The sequence below is a fragment of the Euprymna scolopes genome, chromosome 40 (assembly GCF_053919585.1).
Source record: "Euprymna scolopes isolate OS-2025 chromosome 40, ASM5391958v1, whole genome shotgun sequence".
Classification (NCBI taxonomy): Eukaryota; Metazoa; Mollusca; class Cephalopoda; order Sepiida; family Sepiolidae; genus Euprymna; species Euprymna scolopes.
Genome location: NC_136521.1, coordinates 18,855,126 through 18,878,653, shown reverse-complemented (window position 1 = coordinate 18,878,653; position 23,528 = coordinate 18,855,126). Strand labels below are relative to the sequence as shown.

Below are 23,528 nucleotides of genomic sequence, written 5' to 3'. Positions count from 1 at the left end.
TTCTCCATTTCGCAGCACTATTCCATTCAAATTAACCTTTACTCCCCTTTTCATCACCAGCACATTTACTAATCCCAAACTCCATCCTGATGTCTTCCCTACAAGCTCTACCAGTCTCTCCATTTCCTTTTCATTTCTACTGAATATTTTCAAACCATCCATAAACAGTAGATGGTTGAGGCGTCTTCCACCAGATCCAAAGTTATACCCCAGTTTCTGTCTCTTCAAGAGGATGCTCAGTAGCATCATTATCATTACAAAAAGAAGTGGCAATAACGAATCTCCTTGAAATATTCCACGTTTAATGCCAACCTGCCCCAGCACCTCTCTGTTTGCTGTTGTTTTCCATTGAGCCATACTTATCTCCAAAAGCCCTACCACATTCCTAGCTACCTTCATCATCAATAGTGTTTCACGGATCCATGAATGAGAAGCCATGTCTGTAATCGATCCATGCTACACTCAGATTCCTCTTCTTCCTCTTTCCATCCTGCATTACTGCCTTATCAATCAGTAGTTGCTCCTTGGTACCCCTCGAACCGTTCTGACACTCTTTCTGTTCATCAGGGAAAACACCATTACTCACAAAATGTCCATAAATTTTTTCTGCAAAGATTCCAGTTAACAGTTTCCACATTAGTGGTAGACATGTAATTGGTCGGTAATTGTTGGCATCTGTTCCCTTTGCAGGATCTTTCCAAATTAGTGTCGTCCTTCCATTAACAAGCCAATCAGGAACATTTCTCGACTCGACAACCCTTTGCAGGGCAGCAGCTATAGGTGAATCAAGACATTGGAACTGTTTGAACCAGAAGCCCATCACTCCATCTGGACCAGGTGCCTTCCAGTTTGTCATCCTTCATATGCAAGCCTTCACGTCATCAATGGTTATCTCAACATTCTTCATCTGCTGCATTCCTGATAGCATTTCTCTTACCTCTCCCAACCAGCTAGCCTTCTTATTATATCGCCCTTCGACAGACCAAATCCCACTCGAAAACTTCCTGGCATCATCTGCATTTGGAGTGTTGTTATTTCCCACCTGTTTACTACCATTTAATTCTTTATACAGCTGAGATTGATTGTTCCAGAAAAGGTTGTTCTGCCGAAATGCAATACTTTTCCAACAAAGTTCCTAATTTTCATACCACCAGTGTGGACCTTCTCTGTCAACATTGTTAGAATGGTCATCATTCCCTTTTCCAGCAATCTATATCTCCTTTCAAGCTTGTCCTTGGCTTTCTGCCTTAGTTTAGCTCCTTTTCTTATTTCTTCGATTCTACCAATGTCTTTCCGCCACCGTTTAATACTTTCTTCAAGCCGCCTCTGCCAGTATGACTTCTATCCTTCATTTCTCTCTTTTTCTTCTGTATTAAGCCAAGACGATTCGCAATAACGTATGACGCTGCATACAGAAGCCTGTTAAGTTCCGTAATCGATATGTTCTTTCTTATGATGTTGTGAATTATTCCTTGAACTATTTTTACTTTGCTTATTACCCTCCGCCTATCACTACTCTTCATACTTGGAATATCTATGATCTCGTCTCCAAGAAGAACTTTTCTTAACTTCTGAAGTACTTCTTTTTCTACAGAAGTCAAAGCTCTAACTTCATCACCACTTTTCCATACATCTGCTCCTTCCACTGGTTCCATTGTCTCAGAGTCAATGATCTCATCTGCCTTAGATCCTTCAAACTCCTTCTCATCATTTCCCTTAACCATAGGATTCCATTCCTCCTCAGTTGTCTGCCTCCCATCATCGCTTACATTTCCCTTCTGCACTTCCACTCTCTCAGTTCTTTCATCAGAGCGAGTTTCATCAATTTTACTTTCACTATTCATTTCATTCCTAACCATCCGTTCAATCTCTTTCCCTACAATCACTGAAAGTAGGTTGTTATTATTAATTTGTTTTAACTGGGATACCAAACTCGCGACACTTCTAGCTCCTCCTCCTCTCAATTCCCATTCTTCCTTCACTTTTCGGATACATCCACCAGATTTGGTACTTCCACTTCTTACAAAGCATTCCCACAATGCTCTTCTTTCCTCATCCGTCTATGGTTTTTTTTACATTTCCTGTTCCAACTCCTTTCGTGTCTGACAATTCTCATTCCCCCTATATCCAGCCACATCCTTACAATTTCGAACAGTTGTATGATGACGACAGGACCCACCCTGTTGACCAGTGGGACACTTGCCAGACGTGAGACCTTCGCAAGATGTTCCAACCTCATTCACGTCGTTATTTTCAATATTTTGATTTGACATTCTCCCATAAATGGGGTTAACGAATTTTAGGTTACACCACCACCGATAGTTTTATCGAGACATCATCTCTAGGAGGCTTCCCCACCAAGGTTAAAGATCCCCCCCCCCGACCCTTTTTCCTACACCATCACCACCACTTTACCTCAATATTTATTTAAATTGCGATGTATGTCGGTGGTCAGTGAAGGAGAAATCCTTCTAGGCCGAGACAATGTTTATGCATAATAAAATCACAAGTATAAACAAGCGAGATTTAAAGATTTGGTCGCAAAAATCCGAAACAGAAGACACCCATTTATTTAAATATCTTTTATTTAAATACGTTCGTTTTGTTACTTACTTAAAAAAAAAAAAAATGTTTTGTAAATATATATTTTTTCTTTTAAATCTTCAATAGTTTTGTAAATATATATATAAAAAAAAAAATTGCTGGCGAATATTCGAGCCTGTTTGCTATTTGACTTGTTTACAAACAACCGACGCTATGTGCGTGTGCCAATGTCAAGGTCGAATCACCGGTGTTAGTTGAAATGTGCGCTTGTCACCGCCAGGCGGCGGCGTCTGCTACAGGGTATCTATCCTTTACTTGATCCCATTTTTTTAATATTTTGTTGAGGAGATTAGCATGTTTTAGGAAATGTATTCTTATAGAATAAAGGATTATAGATGTTGGGTCTAATTGTTTTGTTTTGCGGTATATCAACCCCTTTCAGGTTATTTAATGTGAAATCCGATCATTTTTGTAAAAGTTTGTATGCTTCAAGTTGTTTATATCTACAAATATTTATTCATGGTGTTTAGTTTGGTTGTTTTATAGTGGAAAATTTTTGTTTCTCTTTTTGGTTTTGCAGAACATGATTGACTTTTGCAAAAGAAAAGGAGGAGGAGGGGGAGGAGGAGAGGGAAGAGGAGGGGGTTTCGTTTTATGGCAAATCAACTGCAATGAATCATTCTATGGCAGATATGGTTTGTACGTGTATATGATTTGTATAATCTGAAAATAAATAGTTCATTGGGCAATTCCATTGTATCATGTTTTTTTATGTTTTTTTTTCATTTTCCATTTGACCCAGGATTTAGTGTCAGGTCTTGTGTTTTTGAGTATCTTTTGTTCTCTGGAATTTGTTTGTTGTATTTTGATGCCCCCCCCCCCAAAAAAAAAATTCCATTTTTTCTATTGTGCTATACCTGTTGCATAACTCCGGCGTTTTATTCATAGTTTTTGTTTATTATTTGTGTCTGGATTGGTATCACTAACATGACTTTTCGTTACATTTAGATTTGGGTTGTTTAGATTGGGTTTTTGTCTTTGTATGTTTGTGTAGTTTCCATACAGTAAGGTTTTTTTTTTTTTTTTTTTTTTGTTTTTTGAGATCTTGATGGTCCTTATTTCAGAGAGACTTGGGTATTTTGTGGTAGTTTTTCTACCTGAGAAGCTTGTGATAGTGTGAATTGTTGTCCTTGAGTATTTTTTGTTGTGGTAGGCAGTGTTTTGAGGTGAAGATTAATTCGATTGTAGTGTGAATGCCTTTTGTGAAAGCTAGGAGTCCGTTTGGATTCATATTTGCTAGTTTTCTTATGAGGAGGTTACAGTTTTAGCATTTAGAATTGAAAGTGGTTCGCAATGGTTGACTTACTCTTGAGTAAGAGTGGGCTGAATGAGTATTTTCGACAATTTTTGGGGCTTCCTGGAAGATGTACTGGGTATATTTAATTTTCATTACTTTTCTTTTCATTTTTCCATTCTTCACAGAATCTTGAGTCAGTTTATGCATCTCAGTCGCTAGTTAGATTCGTCCATTCCACAATTTTTACATAATTTCCTTCTGGTATATTAGTTTTCATGATGCTCAACCTTCTAACAATTATAATATCTAAGTGAATTAGAAATATAGATATCCACGTTCGTTGTTATGTAACCGATTTGAATTTTTGTTGAAGGTTTGAGAGAGTTAAATATGAGGATTTATGTATCGGTGTTAAATTCTTGAACGAATTTCTTTATAGCAACATCTGTTGCTTTTTAAAGTTTTGTTTGATTTCGTCTGTTCTAGGTTGTTTACCACTCTCTTTGAAGTGTTGAGAGAGTTATGGGGGTAGGCTTTTATTTTTATATTGTGTAGTGTGGTGATTCTTAATAATAGTTCAGCATACTTCTTGTTTTTTACTTCTACTATCAAGATATTGTTATGAGTTGTTTTGATTGATTTTGGGAACCGTAGCTGTGAGATATTTTTCTATTATGAAGGGTAAGAGTTTGGTGGGTTTGTCCTCTACTGACTCAAGAACTATGTATGTTGGATAGTAAGTGGTTACTTCTTCCATTTAACTATCTGTACAAATATCGGATATGCTCTTTTACATACTTTCAGAACTTTATTTGTGTTAGCTTGGGATTTATTGTCAGGTGCCATATGTAGAGTTTTGTATTTCATTGGTTATTCTCCTCATTCAGGGGATGCAACTAAGGGGAAACTCATTCACCTAGTAACATGATTGACAGTTTAAATGTCTGTCCCTGAGTTTTCATTCCAAAGATAATTATTCATTTAGGGACAGAAAGGGGTGTGCATCCTTTTATAGCAAGATTGGCTCTGCAACCATCATCCTAAATGAAATTTTGTAGATCTGAAAAAGGGCTAAAATGATCAGGCAATTGATCTGCTTCTCTGACTGCTCGTCTAGCCTAGGTAAAGGCCAAAGTGATGTGTTGGAAAGTGGGGATACTAAACCTTGACCTCCAAGTCCTTCAGCTACCAAGATCCCGTCATAGGTCACTACCCACACCCAACAGGTGGCTCCATTGAGAGACTTTATCTTTCTGCAAGGGGGCATTCGGTGTATTGTGATGTTCCACTGACAGGGCCACAGGTATACTGTTGTGTAAAGGAGGGAGAGGATATTGTCTGTTGTTCATTACATGTCTTTTATATGAGTAACGAGTGCATGATATGTATATATACATGTGATACACATGTGGGTACGTGTGTCTTTTTGTCTGTATCTATGTATAGGCGTGTGTACAGCCATGATCGTCTGTCTATGTATGTATCTGTATTTGGCATAGTCATAATCCCTTATTGTCTAATTTAATACCTGCGTTCATGTGTGTATAACAAACAATTCATTTGATATACCTCAGTTCGTGACTTTCTTTCTGCGTCAACTCTTTGTGCCTGAAATGATGAGTAAATGAACAAATGACTGGTTTAAATTAAATCTTTGGTTTTATTCTTTCTGGGTCTCGGCAGTTCTGCGTTTTTCTTTTGTCGGCTGACTTGTCTTTACGCCTCTTTCTTCTACGCATCTTAATGAAATCTCAACCGTTCCGTTAAAACTCAGAAAACCAACTGACTTTTATGCAAGAGAAAAGATATCTTCCTTTCTTTCTTTCCGCTTTTTCTCTCTCACATGTACCCGATTGACCTATTCCAGGTGCTATCGTCGCCCCAAGCTACTGAGTTTCACATACGTCAGCAAGTTAATCCGAGAATTTTTGTTGCGCTAACCAACCTTCACAGCAAAATCACAACATGCCGGTGTAACCTGGGATAGATTGCATAACATTACAAGATCTTCTCTAATAGTTTTCTGAATAGACGATGAAACGTTTCTTGAAAGTAGCATTCAACAATACAACCGAAATAAAAAGCATTTAATTTTGTATGATAAAAACACAAGAACAAGTAAATGTTTCCTATTTTATCTTATGTAACATGACCTCAGCAAATCATGGTACAATCATTCTAATCTCAATTAAAAGGATTAAGGTTAAATCTGACCTCTATTATTATTAATGCATCCTGTTAGTAGTGACTAAAATGCTATTTTTTAACATTCTCAGTGTTGATTTATTTATTTTTAAAATTAAATAACAAAACTTGGCAAGATTTACTTCCCCGCTTCCTTTGTTTCAGCTCGTTTGACTTGTAGGCCTAGTAGTCTCCATTAATTCGCTGTTTTGATGCATCATTTTTTAATTGAAAGCCATGTTTAATGTCTGATAACTAATCTGTACAAGTCCTGGAGATGAAAAATAGAGTTTTCTGTGGGTAGCTGATCTGTATAAGTCTTGGACTTTTATTTTAAAGTTTTGCAAAAAAAAAAGGCAAAGATCTATTTCATGTGAACATAAAAAATTATGTTCAGGAATTCTAACAGATACAATTTTTTTTTATGAAGCGATTCCAGTTTCTGGTTGGTTGCTAGCAGAACATGGCTCCATGTAATTGGTCAGTTCCTACTGCCAGTGTCTATAAATAGAACCTTCCAATGTTTTTTAATCATACCCGTTTATTATATCAAAAATATTGCAACAGTTATTGTCATACAGGTTCCTATTCCAGTAAGTTCTTTCCAAGAATTCTTTTCTTGTTGATTGTTTTCCTCCTACCTATAGCCTTCACGTTTTTCAATAGCCATCTCCTGTCTTTATGATAATCATCTTTCATGCTTGTTAGCTCCTTACATCAAGTGGCTTCATGCTTTGTCTGCAAGTGAAAAATGCTTTAAAAAAATGCAAAGCGAATTCTCTAACAAAAGAACGTTACCCTGGTGGAGACATATTGATGTGTGGAGGCTCAACCCCCCCCCAAAAAAAAAACTTATAGATGACATATGCTCCTGTTTTTTAAGCCTTTCAGTTTTTCACCAGGCCGACATTCAATCTATTGCTAAGTTCGCTGGAAAAATGTTCCAATTATTTTTATGCTCAAAAAAGCAGTTGACTCCTGACGCAATTACACACACACACACACACACACACACACATATAATATGTATATATATATATATATATATATATATATATATATATATATATATGGCACAATCATGTTGACACACCGGTTCTCGCCAGATCACCAAAGTTAAGTAACATTGAGCCTGGCCAGTGCCAGATGGGTGACCATTTGGGAAGGCTAGGCGCTGTATGTACCTTCTGGGAAGGTTAGGCGTGGGGCCAGCACCCTCACCCTGTAAAAAGAACTCCTCGTTACAAAAGCATCTACAAAGTTGTAGATAGCCTATGCTCCTACAGGGGCTCAAGGCTATGGATATATATATATAGTTGTGCGCAAAAGTATTCAACCCCTACCAAAATTGTCTTATTTCTTTGAATGGATACTTCAATAATTTTTAAAACCTTCTTTAACGACTAAGTTCGAATAAACTGTATAGTTTTCAACAAAAAATAATAAAAAGTAATTAGGGCTTGATAATATAAATAAATTTATTTACAAAAATAAAAATATGGATGTTGCAAAAGTATTCGACCCCTTTTCATTAATACTTGGTTGAAGCTCCTTTGACCTGGATTACTGCAAGTAAACGTTTCCTATAACATCTAACGAGACTTCTACATCTATCCACTGGAATTTTAAGCCACTCTTCTTGACAGTACTGTTTTAATTCAATCAAATTAGATGGCTTTCTTTTATGTACCGCAATTTTTAAATCATGCCATAAGTGCTCAATCGGATTTAGGTCTGGAGACTGGGAAGGCCATTCTAGAACTTTCACCTTATTATTCTTTAACCATGCCTTAGTGCTCTTTGAAGTGTGTTTATGATCGTTGTCCTGTTGAAAGGTATACCTCCTTCCATGCCCCAACTGGTTCGCAGACGGAACAAGATTTTCTTTCAGTATGGACTGATATTTTACTGAATCCATTCTTCCATCGATTATGGTTAATTTTCCAGTTCCATTTATACTGAAATAGCCCCACACCATGATTGATCCACCTCCATGCTTAATGGTTGGAACGGTATTCTTCACATTATAAGCAGTATTTTCTTTTCGCCAAACATAGCGTTGCTGGTTGCGTCCAAATAGTTCCACTTTCGTTTCGTCTGACCAAATTCTATTATTCCAGTAATCAATAGGCATTTCTAGGAACTTTTTTGCAAAATTTAATCGAGCCTTTTGATGAGCTTTGGAAAGTAAGGGCTTCCTTCTGGCAATACGTCCGTGCAATCCGGCACGATTTAATGCCCTACGAATAGTTGACAAGTGTACATCTGAGCCAGCATTCTTCAAATCGTTCTGCACGTCCTTTAGGTTAGATTTAGAGTCTATTGAAACGTGTCTAACAATTTTCTTAGCCCCACGTGTCGTAATTTTTCTTGGACGACCTGATCTTGGAAGACTTGATACAATCCCTTTTACTTTCCATTTTTTGATAATGGACATAATAGTCGACCGTGGTATAGAAAAACGTTTGGAAATTTTTTTATAACCTTCTCCAGACTGGTAGGCATCGATTACTTTCTTTTTAATGTCTTCAGAGTACTCTTTGTTCTTTGTCATAGTTGCAGATTTGTTGACGTTGAAAAATAATTGTTTTTTACTTGAAACAATTATTCAATCATTCAATATGGCATTAAAGTTCAATTTGAACTGATTTTAGATGCAGTAGAGTCATAAATATTATTTATAGGAAATAAATACAAGGTCAGACTAAAATAATAAACTTAATGACGCTTTTATTTAAACTTTAAATTAAAGGGGTTGAATATTTTTGCAACATCCATATTTATATTTTTTGTAAATAAATTGATATATATATTATTAATCTCGAATTACTTTTCCTCATTTATTGTTGAAAAATATACAATTTATTCATAATTAGTCGTTAAAAGGCGTTATAAAGATTTTTGAAGTGTAGATTCAACAAAACAAGAAAATTTAGACAGGGGTCGAATATTTTTGCGCACAACTGTATATATATATATATATATATATATATATATATATATATAATTTTAATAATAGTAATTAAATTATTAGCAAATTTTAATAAATAAAATTCTAAGACAACTTCAATACCAGTAATGCGACTGAAAGATGAAAAACTATTTGATCGAGTTAAAAAGTTGAATGAAAAATTTGTTTAAAGAAAAAAATATAATAAAAATATTAAGATAAATGACCATAGTATTAAAATGTGGTCTTGGTCACTGTTGCTACAAAGAGTTTTCTTTTTCAAATAAAATTACAACCTGGAGTTTTAAAACAAGTGGAAATATTTTATTTTGTGAACTTACAGTGACACTTTGTTTCTCTACTGAACGACAGGTTTGCAAGGAGGATGATAATCGCTACCAACCAAACAAAGCAACAAACAGTGTTGATACCACAATATTATTGTTATAAATAAATTAAAAGTAAAATGTATTTCCTTTTTACAAATATCAAGTGTAAACACATACCCCACAATATTATTGGTATGAATAAATTAAAAGTAAAATCATTTATTTTTTAAAAAATTATATGTTGATGCAGTATATATGTTTATAGATTTTTTTTTCATCCATTTAAAAATTGCCTAGTCAGTTGATATTTAGTTGAACTCTATACTTAGTTGTAATTTGGTAAAAGGACTAGGAGAGAATGAAAGAAAATGAGGGTTTTATGGGGCCAGTGAATAATAATGTTTGAGTTGCACTGTCAGTGTCTACTTTGGGTTTAAAAAAAGTTTTTTTGACGGGCGGATGTATTGAACGTCAATAAATTTAAGCCGATGCTTATTAACGAGTTTATAATATGAAAAAGATGTGATTGAATTAGAAAGTTGAATGAAAAATCTGATTTAAAAAGAAATCTAATGAAAATATCAAAATAATGTAATTTCTTTTCATTCAATAAATTCTGGTTTGTTTTTTCTTTCAGAACTTTCTGCAACAGGCTTTACCAAATACTGGAGAACCATTAAAAAAATAATGTCGGTTGGTCAACTAAGTCTTCTAAAAAAATTGGCAGATGATCAGGAATTTGGCATAGAAGTAAGCGTCACCCCTGAGGAAGTGGAGAATCAAAGCCATAAAGAAAACAATGATGAAACTTCATCATACCCGTCTTCATTAGTAAAAGAGGATGAAAAGAGTTACTCCGATGAGGAGGAGGAGGAGGAGGAGGAGAGAAAGGATAAGGATGAGACAAGAGATGAAGATTCTGATGATGATGAAAGCAGTTATGAATCTACAGACACATCAGATGGAACAGAAGATATCGACAGCTCATCTTCAGAATTACCACAGAGTTCTTCTGATGTCACCATAAAAGAAAGTGCTGAAAAGTCTCTTAATCTTGAAGAGCCTGAAGGAATTGCTGAACGTCGAAAAGAAGAATCCAAAAGTCTTGAGTCGAGTAATAAAAACGCAAAGTCTGTCAGCTTTGATGGCATCTGCAAGTCTAAGAAAACAGCGAGCACTGAAGGAAGCAGCAACATGATATTAACACCAGACATCCTAACAGTTGACAAAGATTCTTCACCTGGACAGAAGAAAATTATGCGTCAAGAACATATTAATCTTGGTGGAAGTGATGAAAATATTGCTTCTGTATCAATGCATAAAACAAACAGTCTTTCAAGCGTTAATGCAAACGAGAGTGTTCGAACAAGCAAAGAGTCGTCTTCGGGGCACAGTCGAAAAAACCCATCAATGAGAATTCCTTGTCAAGAAACATCATCAAATTTGGAAACTTCTTCATCACAACTTTCTTCTATAAAGGAAAGTCGGAAAAAGAAACGAAATGGGTGGACACCACCTGTGAGTGCTGACGAAAGGCTCGATCAGAATTACAGAGAACTTTACCAATTACTGACGAGAGATGTCGAAGTGAAAGGCGAGGCGAGGCAGCTGGTGCATGCCTATCAAATGGAACAATTGTACGACAGATATGTATCAGTCAGCCATGGTAAGATTCCTCCTTACACCCTGTACCCTAGTAACTGGCCACAATGTGTCATACGTCGGCTCTTTTGTCCAAGCTTAAATACTTTGCATTCAGCTCTAACAAATTACTCAAACGATACAAGTAAGTTTTTCTTTGTTACTAACCATTTCTCAAGATATCAGGTCATTCCATAAATTTTGTACAAATGTTACGTCTCTGATCCCTCCACCAAAAAATGGAATCGTCAATGAAATCATTAATAAAATTCACAATCGTTTCTGCAAGCCAATCATATTTAATACAAATAAACTTCAGTCATGCTTGTTCATCACCTTTGTTTTATCAGAACTTAGTGATATGAGTAAGGGGAGCACTTTGATGATCGTCTCATCAGTAAATTGTAAAAGAAATTATTAATAGAATTCACAATCTTTTCTGGTATCCAGTCATATTTGGTACAAATAAACTTCAGTCTATGTCTGACTTGCCCATCAAGTTTCAGTCATAAATTTCCATCAAGTTTCAGTCATAAATTTCCATCAAGTTTCATTCATAAATTTCCATCAAGTTTCAGTCATAAATTTCCAACAAGTCTTTAGTTTCTTACCATTTAATGATATGGGTGGGGGAGACACTTTGATGAACATCTCATCAGTAGATGTATATAAAATCATTAATAAAATCCACAATCCTTTCTGCAAACCAATCATATTTGGTACTAGTAGGGAGACCCGACATTGCTCAAAGTTAAATGAGGATCAAACAAATGTTTTATTGTCATCGAAATCGGTGAACTAGCCCATTTTTAAATCCTCCCCACAGTGACTCATTCCACAATACATTGTAATCTACATTGTATTGTAGAGAAGCTACTGTTGATTTTATAAAATTATTTTATATAATGGCTTGAATTAAAATTTAAAATGCAAATATCAAGTATTATGGTTCAATTGTGCTAAAAACAGAAACTTGTGTGGTATTTGGGTAGTAAGTGGAGATATCTAATGAAATGAAATAATATTTACATACTAGCAGGGAAATCCCTGCCATATCAAAGAATCTACTGTTGATTTTATATGTCAGGCCTTTCTGCTTGTGTAATTATAAAACTTCTCAAATGCACTTGTGATTTTAGGCTATGTAAGCTGTAAACTTTGCTCCAAATCATGTGTTCCTTCTTTCATTAAATTTTTTTGATTATCGAGCATTGATACTTATGGAAGATATTCCAATGCAAAACCTATCTAAGAACACTACCAGGCACATTGTGAAATTTCATAAAAGTCAGCCCAGTCGTTTTTGAGTCCATAGGGAACACACACACACACACACACACACACACACACATAGAGTTCCTTTTATAATATAGAAATTATCTCTAAATTCAGGCACATTTAACTTTATCAAATTTTATTAAGTTATAAAATGCACAGGAGGTTTACAAATGGCAACATTACTGTTTCTGAATTTTGCAAACCATATTCTACATCTTCTTTACTCCATAAGCTGACCGAATATTTCAAATCACCTTGGCTCCATATTTACTTTTTTTTTTTAAACCTATGTGCTTCGAACGCTCCTTGGGAATTTTCAAGGTTAAATGACTTTCGACAGTGAATTTTTCCCTTCTGGTAATTTATTTATATGAAACATGGTTGGATTGCAGAGAGGTTTATGAATCTTATTATTAATACGCTGTGGATGGCATTTTAACAGTCTACCAGGTGCTTTCAATATGTTTCCAGACATTTTTTTACAGGTATTTAAAATTGTTGTAGACTCTTGAAAATTCAGTATGTCATTTCTATACATCTTATGAGATGACTGACCAATGTTTATGATTTCAGGCTCAAATGAACAGCTACAGCTGGAATTGGAATACACCCTACTAAAGCCTGATTGTCATAGTTGGTCAATTTCAAAAATGCAATCTGAATGTGAGGACACTTTAGAAAAACGATATGCAATAAAATTTTGTTTTAAACTTGGAAAAATGCCACAGAAACATGGAATGCTTCAGACTGCTTTTGAATCATCTTGCATGAATCAAGCACTGTTTTTGAGTGGCATAAGAGATTCAAGGAAGGTCGGGAGTCTGTGAGGGATTATGAGAGGTGTGCGAGAAGTAAGAAAACCAAAACGTCAAAGTTGATTGGCTAATTAAAGAATTTCATAAATAAGGATCATCATGTGTCTATAAACAATAAGTGCACAGTTTTAATGCCAATGTGGAAACTGTACGCACAATTATTTGCGAGGAACTGAAAATGCGAAAGATTTGCACAAAGTTTGTCCCAAGGATGCTCCATTTGACCAAGATGGGCATCAAGACAGTTCCTCACCCTCCGTATTGTCCAGACCTTACTCCCTGTGACTTTTCGTTATTCCCTAAGCTCAAGGAAAACCTTAGAGACTGTCATTATGAGACAATTGAGGAGATGAAAGAGGCTGTGATGAAAGCCAGTGACAAACTCAAACAAGAGAATTTCCATGACGCCTTTCAGAAGTTGTTGGAATGGTACAATAAGTGCATTGCAGCCGGAGGAGATTACTTCGAATATGATTAGAGTTCCATGTCTGTGCTATCAATAAAAGTGCCTATAAGAAAAATGTCTGGAAACTTATTTAAGGCACCTCATATTTTGAAGTGAGGAGTTTGTGAGAGTTATTGGCAATTGTGTTTATTATTGACTGTTGCTTAAGCAAAGACTGTTGGACATCATAGCTAAAACTTGGTGGACAAATCAAATATAGACTGGAGCTCCTGTATACTAAATATAAATGAGTTGCAGAAAGGATTGTGAATTTTATTAGCAATGCCATGGGTAGCATTTCATTTTCAGCTACAGATTTACTTTGTAAACTCAAAAGTATCGTCTGCATTCAATTCTCTTGAAAACTATTATGTTTTAACAGCTTTTAACAATATTCTTTTATTATCATTTTTCCTTGAAAATAAAATCTTAATAAATTTAAACGTGTCCCAATGCAAATATAAGATAGTATTTAGTTTCACTTTTAAATTTCAGAGAATTAAAATTCCGACAGAGCATATGAGATGATCTGATATTAACTTCATCAGTGATGCTGAAAGTCTGTTTGAGAATTTCTAAGATGAGGATTGATAATTTGGATTATTTATTTAAACTACTGTTCTCGTCTTGAATGCACAACGTTTCGGACGGTGAAACCTCTAAAGTTCTTTAGTTCCATTTTGACAAAATCATGAATCTTTTTATCAAACTTGAGAATCTATGAAGCATTTTGAATAGAACTATTTATTTAATTCACATGGGTAGCTTGTTCTCATTCCATGATCGAGTATTAATTGTGTTGCAATATTTTTGATTCATAATGGGGTATGATCCCTCAGTTGGGAGATTCTATTTATAAATGCTGCTGCTAGAAACTGACAAATCAAAATTATTCACATTCTACTATCAACCAATCAGAAACCAGAATTGCTCCATAAAAATGTAACCTTTTAGGCAACCTTGCACATATCTAAACAAATTTCATGTTTTGATTCTTTTATTTTTCTGAACTAAAATAAAGCAACATACATGAACTATGGTATTCAATGCCTGTGCTTTTATTTTATTCAGCAAATCACCTGGACCAAGTGGGAATTATGATGCTTTAACAGCAGTTAATTTGCATATGTCGTCTGGTACAGAATTCACTCTAGTCAGATCAAGTTGGCTTCCTCCAAAGGAGGAAGTTTCTAAGGAATATTAAATTCATAAGCAATTACCAGTTGCAAGTATATCCTTGCAATCATATTGAATAGTAAACGAGTTTTGACCTGAATGGGACTTCTATTAAAAATGATACACAAAATTGATCATTTGTTATCGATCAATTTTATGAAGGCTTATTATTTTTAATTTTATTATTATTAGTGTTATTGATTTTATATGTGCGTTATTATTACGTTTATTTTTACGTTATTTTTATGTTATTTTTATGGCGTTTCTAATCTGTCTGTCTCTGTTTATAATTACATGATCTGTTTTTGCTGTGAAGGTAGTTTGTCCTTGCTTGGCAACCAATCGTAAATCTATCGGCGATTTGTTATGGATACGTATTCGTGGCTTACTTAGAATGATCTGAGCTGCTTTCACTCCAAGAAATCAATATAAGTACTTAGGTAAACAATTAGATTACTAACTGTTTTACTCGGCATTCGATAAGAACATGGGAGTGGGAAGTTGTCATCATCATCATCAGTTTAACATCCATTTTACAAGCTGGCATGTATTGGATGGCTTTTAGAAATTGACTAGCCTGGGTGCCCGGCTTTGCATGAGTGTTTGGATGTGTAAAAAAAAAAAAATAAAAGTGGTAGTGGGCAGGCAGGCTCGAACCCATGATGCAAAATCAGAAAAGAAAGTGAAAGAAAATCTGACATCTTATCCTACTCTATGATGCAACCGGAAGCGTAAAGCGTTCAAATTAAACAGTCAATCAAAAAGATGACTTACAGAAATGGTGTTGCTTTTAAACCTCCCATGAAGGTCGTTTTTAATGTGAGGGAAAAGCAGCTCCCCCCAAAAAAGGGGCCACTCTGGCAGTATCCAAATGAATAGTAATTGTCTCAGTATGAAGGGTTTCCCCTACATTGACCAAAGGCCCAATTACAGAACAGATACTACCCGGTCGGAAGGCCAGGTGCCAGATGCTTTCATTTGATTAGCTGCTTTATTTATATGAAAAAGACACAACAGGATGGCGGGAAATTTTTAAAACTTGATCAAAAAAAATATAGAGACAATATCCGTTTGCAAATCTGAAATATTACGATCTAGGAAATATGCAAAAAACTTCTCCTGGAATCTAACCGATGCGAGAACCCGCCACTAAAAAAGCCTTTCGTTGTCATACACAAATGTGCATGCCAATTTTGCCTTTTATATATTAGATTATCAAATTAACCTATCTCTGGCCAGGTTTTTATTTATCCTTCTTTCAAGTACATTCTGATCACTTCCTCCAATGTTCTCCTTGGCCTTGCTAACAGACTCTGCTACATCAACTGGTCTACATTTCCTAATCTAACTACTTTTATTCCTTTTATCATCATGTTCAGTTTAACGTTTATTTTACATGCTGGCATGTGTTGGACAGCTTTTAGAAATTGATTTCTAAACAAACCTATCTCTGATCGGGTCTTTGTTTATCCCTCACCAAGAGTAACTTGCTTTCTTTGGTTGAATATCGCCTCTAGGTCTGACTTTTCTCTCCCTTGTACTGCTGCTGCTGTTGTTGTTGTTGTTGTTGTTGTTGTTGAGCATCATCCATGATGGTGATTTTGTTGGCATTCGTTTCCCTGATATCTTTCTATTAGGAATTCTTTCTAGAAAGATATCAGGTACTTATGGGAGGAACCATGTGAAAGCTGCCAACGTCCTTAAGTGAAACATAGTTTTAACATTTTAGAAAGTGAAGTCCACCTGCCTGTGGTTAAAAGTAAAGAACCTTACCTCATGCATCGTGCAGCTCGTGTTAGGAAAGAAAAAAAAAAGAGAAAATAAAAATGGCTGCCCCCTGGTATTTATGGACTGAAAATCACGTGATGTGACGAGAGGGGAGAGAGGGTATGCAAATGAGATGTGGTTGGGTCTCTCTATAAAAGAGCCGTCTTCTTTATTTTGGGCGTCAGTGTGGAAAGTGCAGAGAGAAGAGAACAGTTGGATTTGAGTTTGAGACTTTTGATTTGAGGTTGAGTTCAAATTTAACGTCAAACCAAAGACTAGTATCATTTTCATGCCAATAATGAGTATATTTGGTGTGTAGAATAATGAATGTTCATTAGGCAACTTGACTTTTTCGTTGGCTCATTTCTGTGGAAAGTGCGCATATGATTTGTTAAGTAAGATTCATTAACTTTGGCTCATAAAGAGATTGTTTCTGGTTGACTAAACCAATCGAAATTGAGTATTTGATCCATTTTGTATGGACCATTTAAGCCAAGCAAATATTGAATGATTTAGAAATCACTTGTTGAAGAAGAAGAGGAGGAGGAGGATGAGGAGGAGCTGGAGCAGCAGCAGCAGCATTATTCATAATGATTAATTTATTAGCATTCATTTCCACAATATCTTTCTATCAGGAATTCTTTCTAGAATGATATCAAGTACTTACGGGAGGGACCATGTGAAGGTTGCCAACATCCTTAAGTGAAACACAGTTTTGTGGAATTAACTGGATTCGAACTTGGGACACCCAGGTTGTCAGTCTATCTCGTTGATCACTTGACCACCGTGCTGCTGCTATTATTAATGTTGTTGTTTAGTGAGTTGGATCTGAATGCTGTGTTGAACATGGAGATGTTGTTTTCATTTGCTTTTAATGAAAGTTCTTTTTGCAGATTCAGAGCATTTTACTTTACAGAAGGATGTTAGGTTATCTTCGATGCTGAGGGCAACAAGGACCAACAGTTACTCCAACACTTCAAGCAATGTTGTTGCAGGTATTGATTGGCGCTTTCATGCCAGTATGACATTGTTAACCTGACTCTGCATTGCAATAGATGACTGAACACCATATATTTTCCGCAAACACGAGAATAATTAGAAACCACCAAATCCTCATGCAGATGTCTTTGGATTTACGCAGTCAATTTAATGAGGCTACATCCTAAACACCCCTGAGTGTCAGACCAATCTGTCTTGAGTAGTTCGTTGCCACAGCTCTGCCATATTGAAAATAAGTTCAGCTGCTTTGGAGTATGTTAAGTGTTTTAGAGGATATAAATATGACCACAACCTCCTATTTGAACATTGAAATATTTCAGATTTGCGTTAAATTTGATCAATAATTATTAGGCATCAATTAAGCAAGATTACTTGAATTTCAGTTTCTTCTTAAGCCTCCTTAAGCTTAAATCTTAATTTTTAGACATTTTTTAGAATCAAAATCATGAATTAGATTTTGATCAAAATTGGGATACGGATTCTTTAGTTTCATCATATCTTGATTTTAATTTTTATAAGGGGGCATAAAAATTGTGTAAAACACTAATGTTTGGGGAATTTATTTTACTCGTCCTGAGATGAGTATTCTCCCTCTATCTCTGTCTGTCTGTTTGTCTGTCTATCTCTCTCTCTCTCTCTCTCTCTCTCTCTCTCTCCTTCTCTCTCTCTCATATATATATAAAAAAAAATTCTAACCATGTATTTAAAACCATGTATTTAAAACCATGTATTTAAAACCATGTAGGCCAAAATAATTGAATGCCAATAAAGCCTTAACTTTTTGAAATGAACAATAAAATGGGTGACTATTCCTGATAAATCAGTACACTAAATATTTAAAGCTCTGTAACGTTATGACCTTTTGGGCTGTGATCATAGCATAGTATCTGTGTTAACTGTGGCAAGCAGGGCCAAAGGTCGACACATTATTATTATTATTTTTATTATTATCATTATTTAGTTGATCGCCTAATGTGTATATTTTAACATTTATGGAACAGTTCTAACAGGAAAGGATTGACGTGGACGTATCGAAACAGTTGTAGACCAACAGTTCTTTTTTTAACAAATGTAAATAACACAACACATACTTGAATTATTTATGAACATTTATTATTATAATCTGGCCGGCATTTTCAGAGATTACACATTCTTTACATCTTGGTTGTCCGAAGTGACGCTACTTCTCACATCATCTTGGTCATCTGTTCTCTCCAATGTCCAGCTAACAACCCACTAGAATTTCCCGAAATCTACATACATCACGTGTTTCTTTATGTCATATCATTACGTGTTTCAGACCAACCTAATGTAACCCCAATCTAGTTATTTGTTTATGCAAACCCAAAAACAATGTTTACATCTATTTTCTTTTTTCACATTCCTTTTGCGATTTATATGTCAATCATTTTTCCCCAATTTAATTGTTTATTCTTCTAATCATAATAATTGATTCAGCAACCAGCCGTCACTCAAATCAATTAATAATAATAATAATAATAATAATAATAATAATAATAATAATGTTTTAACCCTTGGCCCTGCTTGCCACAGTGTACACAGATACTATGCTATGATCACAGCCCAAAGGGTCGTAACATTACAGCTCTAGTATTGCACTATTGAGCTATATAAAAGAACTTTGTATTATATGCTTATATATTTGAATACTGTTCCAATTATTAAATATATATATTACAACAGGTCAGAACAACATTCGTACTGTCAGTTTCAAAGCCAAACAAAGGAAACCTGTAGTGGTCTTTTCAGCCTCTGTTTATGTTTGTTCCACATTTTTTTTTTACGATATTTCAATGCTCTATCTTCATTTATTGTTATTTATTTATCATGTCGGCATTTCTCTCTGCAAATTATGCCAATATATACGTCATTCGTGAAGCAAAAAAAAAAGTTTATCTCTTTTATTTATTTATTTATTTATTTATTTTTTTTTTTAATCTGTGAATTTATATAACGGTCATTGTGATCTCTGAATGAGTTCAAGAAAATGAATCATGCAACGACTACTCTGCCAGAAGTAAACCAAAAAACTGCCAAGCTTATTTCCACGTTTATAAATAAATTTTATGATTTAAGGAGGGTAAATATTCCAAGAACCTCTGGGTTTGGAATTAAAATTAAAAATATCAATTTTATTAATTCGAAACGAATAATAAATATTAAAATATATTAAATACAATATATTAAAATATATTAAATGCAATAAATTAAATCAATTAGAAATATAATGAAAAATTAAACAATTAAAAGTAATTAAATATGAAATAAAACAAATTTAACAAATTTTAATTTATAAAAATTAATTAAAAATTAATCATAATAGTATTAATAATAAATGTAATAAATATATTAAATATAAAAATAAAAATATAATAAAGAAATTTACTTTTTTTGAACATATTAACTAATTTAATTAATTAAACTCTTTTTTTTCCTAAAAACTTACGAGTAGAAAAGATCCAAAAAATAAGTTAAAAAATATTTTGTTAATAAGATCTATTGACTAAGAGCCAGTGAAAGAAAACATGCAAGGCATAGTTCAATGAATAATTTGGACAAATATATTGGAGTCCAAATTAAACTATACAGTTCACCTGAGTAAATTTCCTCCCTTCCTCAGGATAATTTCTGGAAAAACTAATCTGCTAGTTTTTTTTAATTGCTTATCTCCCTTATACCATACAATTTATTTTTAAAGGGAAAAATAAGCCTGACGGGTTTTGTATTTACAGTCTTTCCATGATTTATTGTGGGATACTGACAATAATTAATTCCATTATTAATTTACTCTTATCTTCGTTTCCTTTTCCTTTTTTTGGCTGGAGGCTAGTGGATATATTTTTTATTTTTTTAATCTTTAATTTTAACATTTTTTAGATTTTAATTTTTAATTTCTCTGATGCCAGAAATGAAAAGAACGCAATAAGAGGTCACAATGATCACTATTTGGAGTCACAAATAAAAATAAAAATAAACTTTTATTTATTTATTTTTTTTTTACTTGCCGAAGAGGTATATATTGGAAAAATAATCTGTTTTTTTAATTTATAAAAATTTTTTTTTTTTTTTCGTATTTAAAATAAATTCTATGTTCTTAATTTGCTATATTTATCTTTAAATTTATATTTAAAATAAATTCTATGTTCTTAATTTGCTATATTTATCTTCAGGTTTTGTGAAACGGACTTATGTGATGCCTCGTTCTGTCCTGTCTGTCAGAGATGATTCCAGATTTGAGAAAGTCAGGACAACTAAATGTTCGATGCGTTCAAGATCTCCTTCCAAATCAAACCAGAGAAGTTCACAGCAAAGTGGTAAAAATTCTAGTCAGACATTAAACGATCATCCTCCATTGGGCAACTCTTCTTTGTCTTCTGCTCGCTATGTTGATCACCGGCATGGACAGAATAGCAACCCGGATATCTTGAAATGGCTGCAAGGAAAGAACCATATGTTTTTTAAGCAGAAAAGAGAAGAGAGAGCCCAGAGACAGTTACAGAAAGAGACAAAACGACAAGAGACCCTATTGAGAGCTGAGCGCAGACTTCAGTCACAACAAGCAGTTTATAATTGGATGCAGCAGAAACTAAAAGAGTACCAATTAAGTTCATCGGAAGAAAAAAAAAATCGTGAAAAAAAATTGGAGATGAGAAAAACAAAATCAGGTCTTCGTAGGGATATAATTGTAGAAGACAGAGCTGAATCTAAAAATGGCGAACAGAATTCCACTCAAACGTTGTCCAGTAACCCAGCAAAGGTGAAAGGACACTTAAAACCATTACAGGATCAAATAAAAAAGAATAAAGAAAATAAAGCATCAGTTAAAAGTGAACATTTTAAACACATGGAAAGCACTTTGAGTTATGATGCTTGGACAAGACAAACAGGGAAAGTTGGATGTAGAAAAGTTGTTAATAACTGTGCAGATTTTAAAAGCGATAATGACGCCAGTATTAGGTTCCATAAGAAGATTGGAAAAGGTGAAGAAAGTTTTTATTCCGCAGCCGATAAAGAATATTCTGCAAAAGAGGATGAGGACGAGAGTAGCTTGCAAAAAAATGGTACGGATTTAAAACCAAAAGAAGAAGAATCATCTCCGCAGAAAAAATCTATACGACCAAAGACGGCTTACGGTAGCCGAGTTAGACAGTCTGCAGATTTCAGTTTTGATGCTACTTCAGAAAAAAATGGAAAAGTCAGAAGCTTGTCTGAAAAAAATGTAAATGAAGCATCATTAAGTGAGCTAAACGAAAATGAATCCAAGAAATTTGCAGGTTCGGATCTAAATGATTCTGGAAATGAAAATAAATAGAATATAGTAATCTATTATATAAAGTTATCTCATCAAATTTTCTATATTGAACTTCAATAGCAACCTGGTGCTAACAGATAAGGCTGTCTGAAGATACTGGCTTCCTAATTTAAAATGCACCAAACATTGATGTTGCTGTTTTCTTTTTTTTTTTTTTTTACTTTTGCTTTGAAAAACTCAATCATATTTTGCAAAAACAAAAAAGAACAATTTTCGTCTATAAAAGAACCAAACTAAATACTCTGATAAATATTTGAAGATATAAAGAATTTGAAGCATAAAAACTTTTACCAAAATGACCGTATCTGTCATCAAATAACCTGAAAAGAGTTGATATCGCATAAAACGAAACAACCGAACCAAACCAAACCAAACCTAAATAGCAATAAATATGACAAATCGATATTTGATTCTAATTAGCAATTTTTTACTTTTTTATCTTTGCAGCATATTTTTATAGTAAAATATGTAATTTATTTCTGTTTCTTTTCTAAAATAATTATTCCGACAGAGAAGATTATTACAATGGAGACAATTTTAACTAATGACCTAAAAAGCTGAAAATGTAAGGGAGATAACTCCCATTTAAGTTTGAAGGTAAAAATAGTTATCTCTTTTACATTTTGAGCATTCTATTTCCAGTTGTTCATGACTCACACATTATTATTATTTTACATTTAACTGACATTATTGAATCCTGGACTATGCGGATGGACAAGAATAATAAATAAAAAATGAATAATAAAAAAATAATTGAAAATAAATAATAATAAATAAAAAAAGATAAATATAAAAAAAATGATAATAATAAATAAAAAATGAATAATAAAAATAACTGAAACTTTGATGACACAAAAATCTTGAAAGATCATGAAAGGATATTGAAGTGTGGATCTAAATGGTATATTTTTGTTCTGTAATAATCTTTTAAGATTCGGTGCTGGACTTCCTGTAAGTTAAATAATCTAGCGTTTATGGTCACACACCTCAGGGAAATAGTTTTGTCTAATTATAAATTCTTATTTTATGATTAGCATTTATTCTTTAATTACGTTCCCAATCTCCCCCCCCTCCGATATCACATAGAGATTGTTGTAGTTGACCTATGACCGCACTTTGCTACAACAAACTGGTTGTACAGCAATTAGAACGTAACTCGGTTCATGTAAAATTACCGTGATACTACCGAAGATGTAATGATATTGTAATCATTTACAATTTATCAACAGTTTCATATTTTTATAATCTCTCTCTCTCTCTCTCTCTCTCTCTCTCTCTCTCTCTCTCTCTCCTTCCATATGACCAAAAAGAACAGAGAAATATTATTACATTTACAGATCTCACCCAAGTTGATTTGACCTTTGTTTCATTCAATGCACCTACCATCGTTGATTTTATAAACATCTGTCGAACTCAGCCAGAATCAAATCTGATTGACATATTTTTTGCCATCAAGTTGTCCTCACCATGTTTTAATGGCACCTTTTCGATTCTATGTGTCTTCCCACAAGAATCATAAAAGTCAAGTACAAGACCCTCTAATTGTGGGAAACTCTATCTTCCACAAAAGGGTTCTTATCATTGTGCCACATATATGCGAAGGATGTTGTCGTTTGCTTAAAGCATTGTGCATTGGGTATAAGGAGTTATGTTTGAAAGTTATGATGATGTTTGAAGGTTATGATGATGTTTGAAGGTTATGATGATGTTTGAAAGTTATGATGATGTTTGAAAGTTATGATGATGTTTGAAGATTATGATGATGTTTGA

General features: G+C 34.1%; 1 protein-coding gene across 3 annotated transcripts in view; it reads left to right on the top strand.

Annotated features, from left to right (window-relative positions):
• Window positions 1–23,049, top strand: part of LOC145265408 (uncharacterized) — a 73,544-nt gene extending 50,495 nt beyond the window's left edge. For 2 of the 3 annotated variants that reach the window (XM_080121236.1, XM_080121235.1), the window contains 2 exons: window positions 9,942–11,090; window positions 20,617–23,049. In XM_080121236.1, the coding sequence (XP_079977362.1) occupies window positions 9,992–11,090; window positions 20,617–21,758 (2,241 nt within the window). In that variant the 5' untranslated portion in view covers window positions 9,942–9,991 and the 3' untranslated portion in view covers window positions 21,759–23,049. The remainder of the gene's footprint in view (window positions 1–9,941; window positions 11,091–20,616) is intronic. The other variant, XM_080121237.1, reaches the window with a different exon arrangement.
• Window positions 23,050–23,528: the final 479 nt, after the last annotated feature.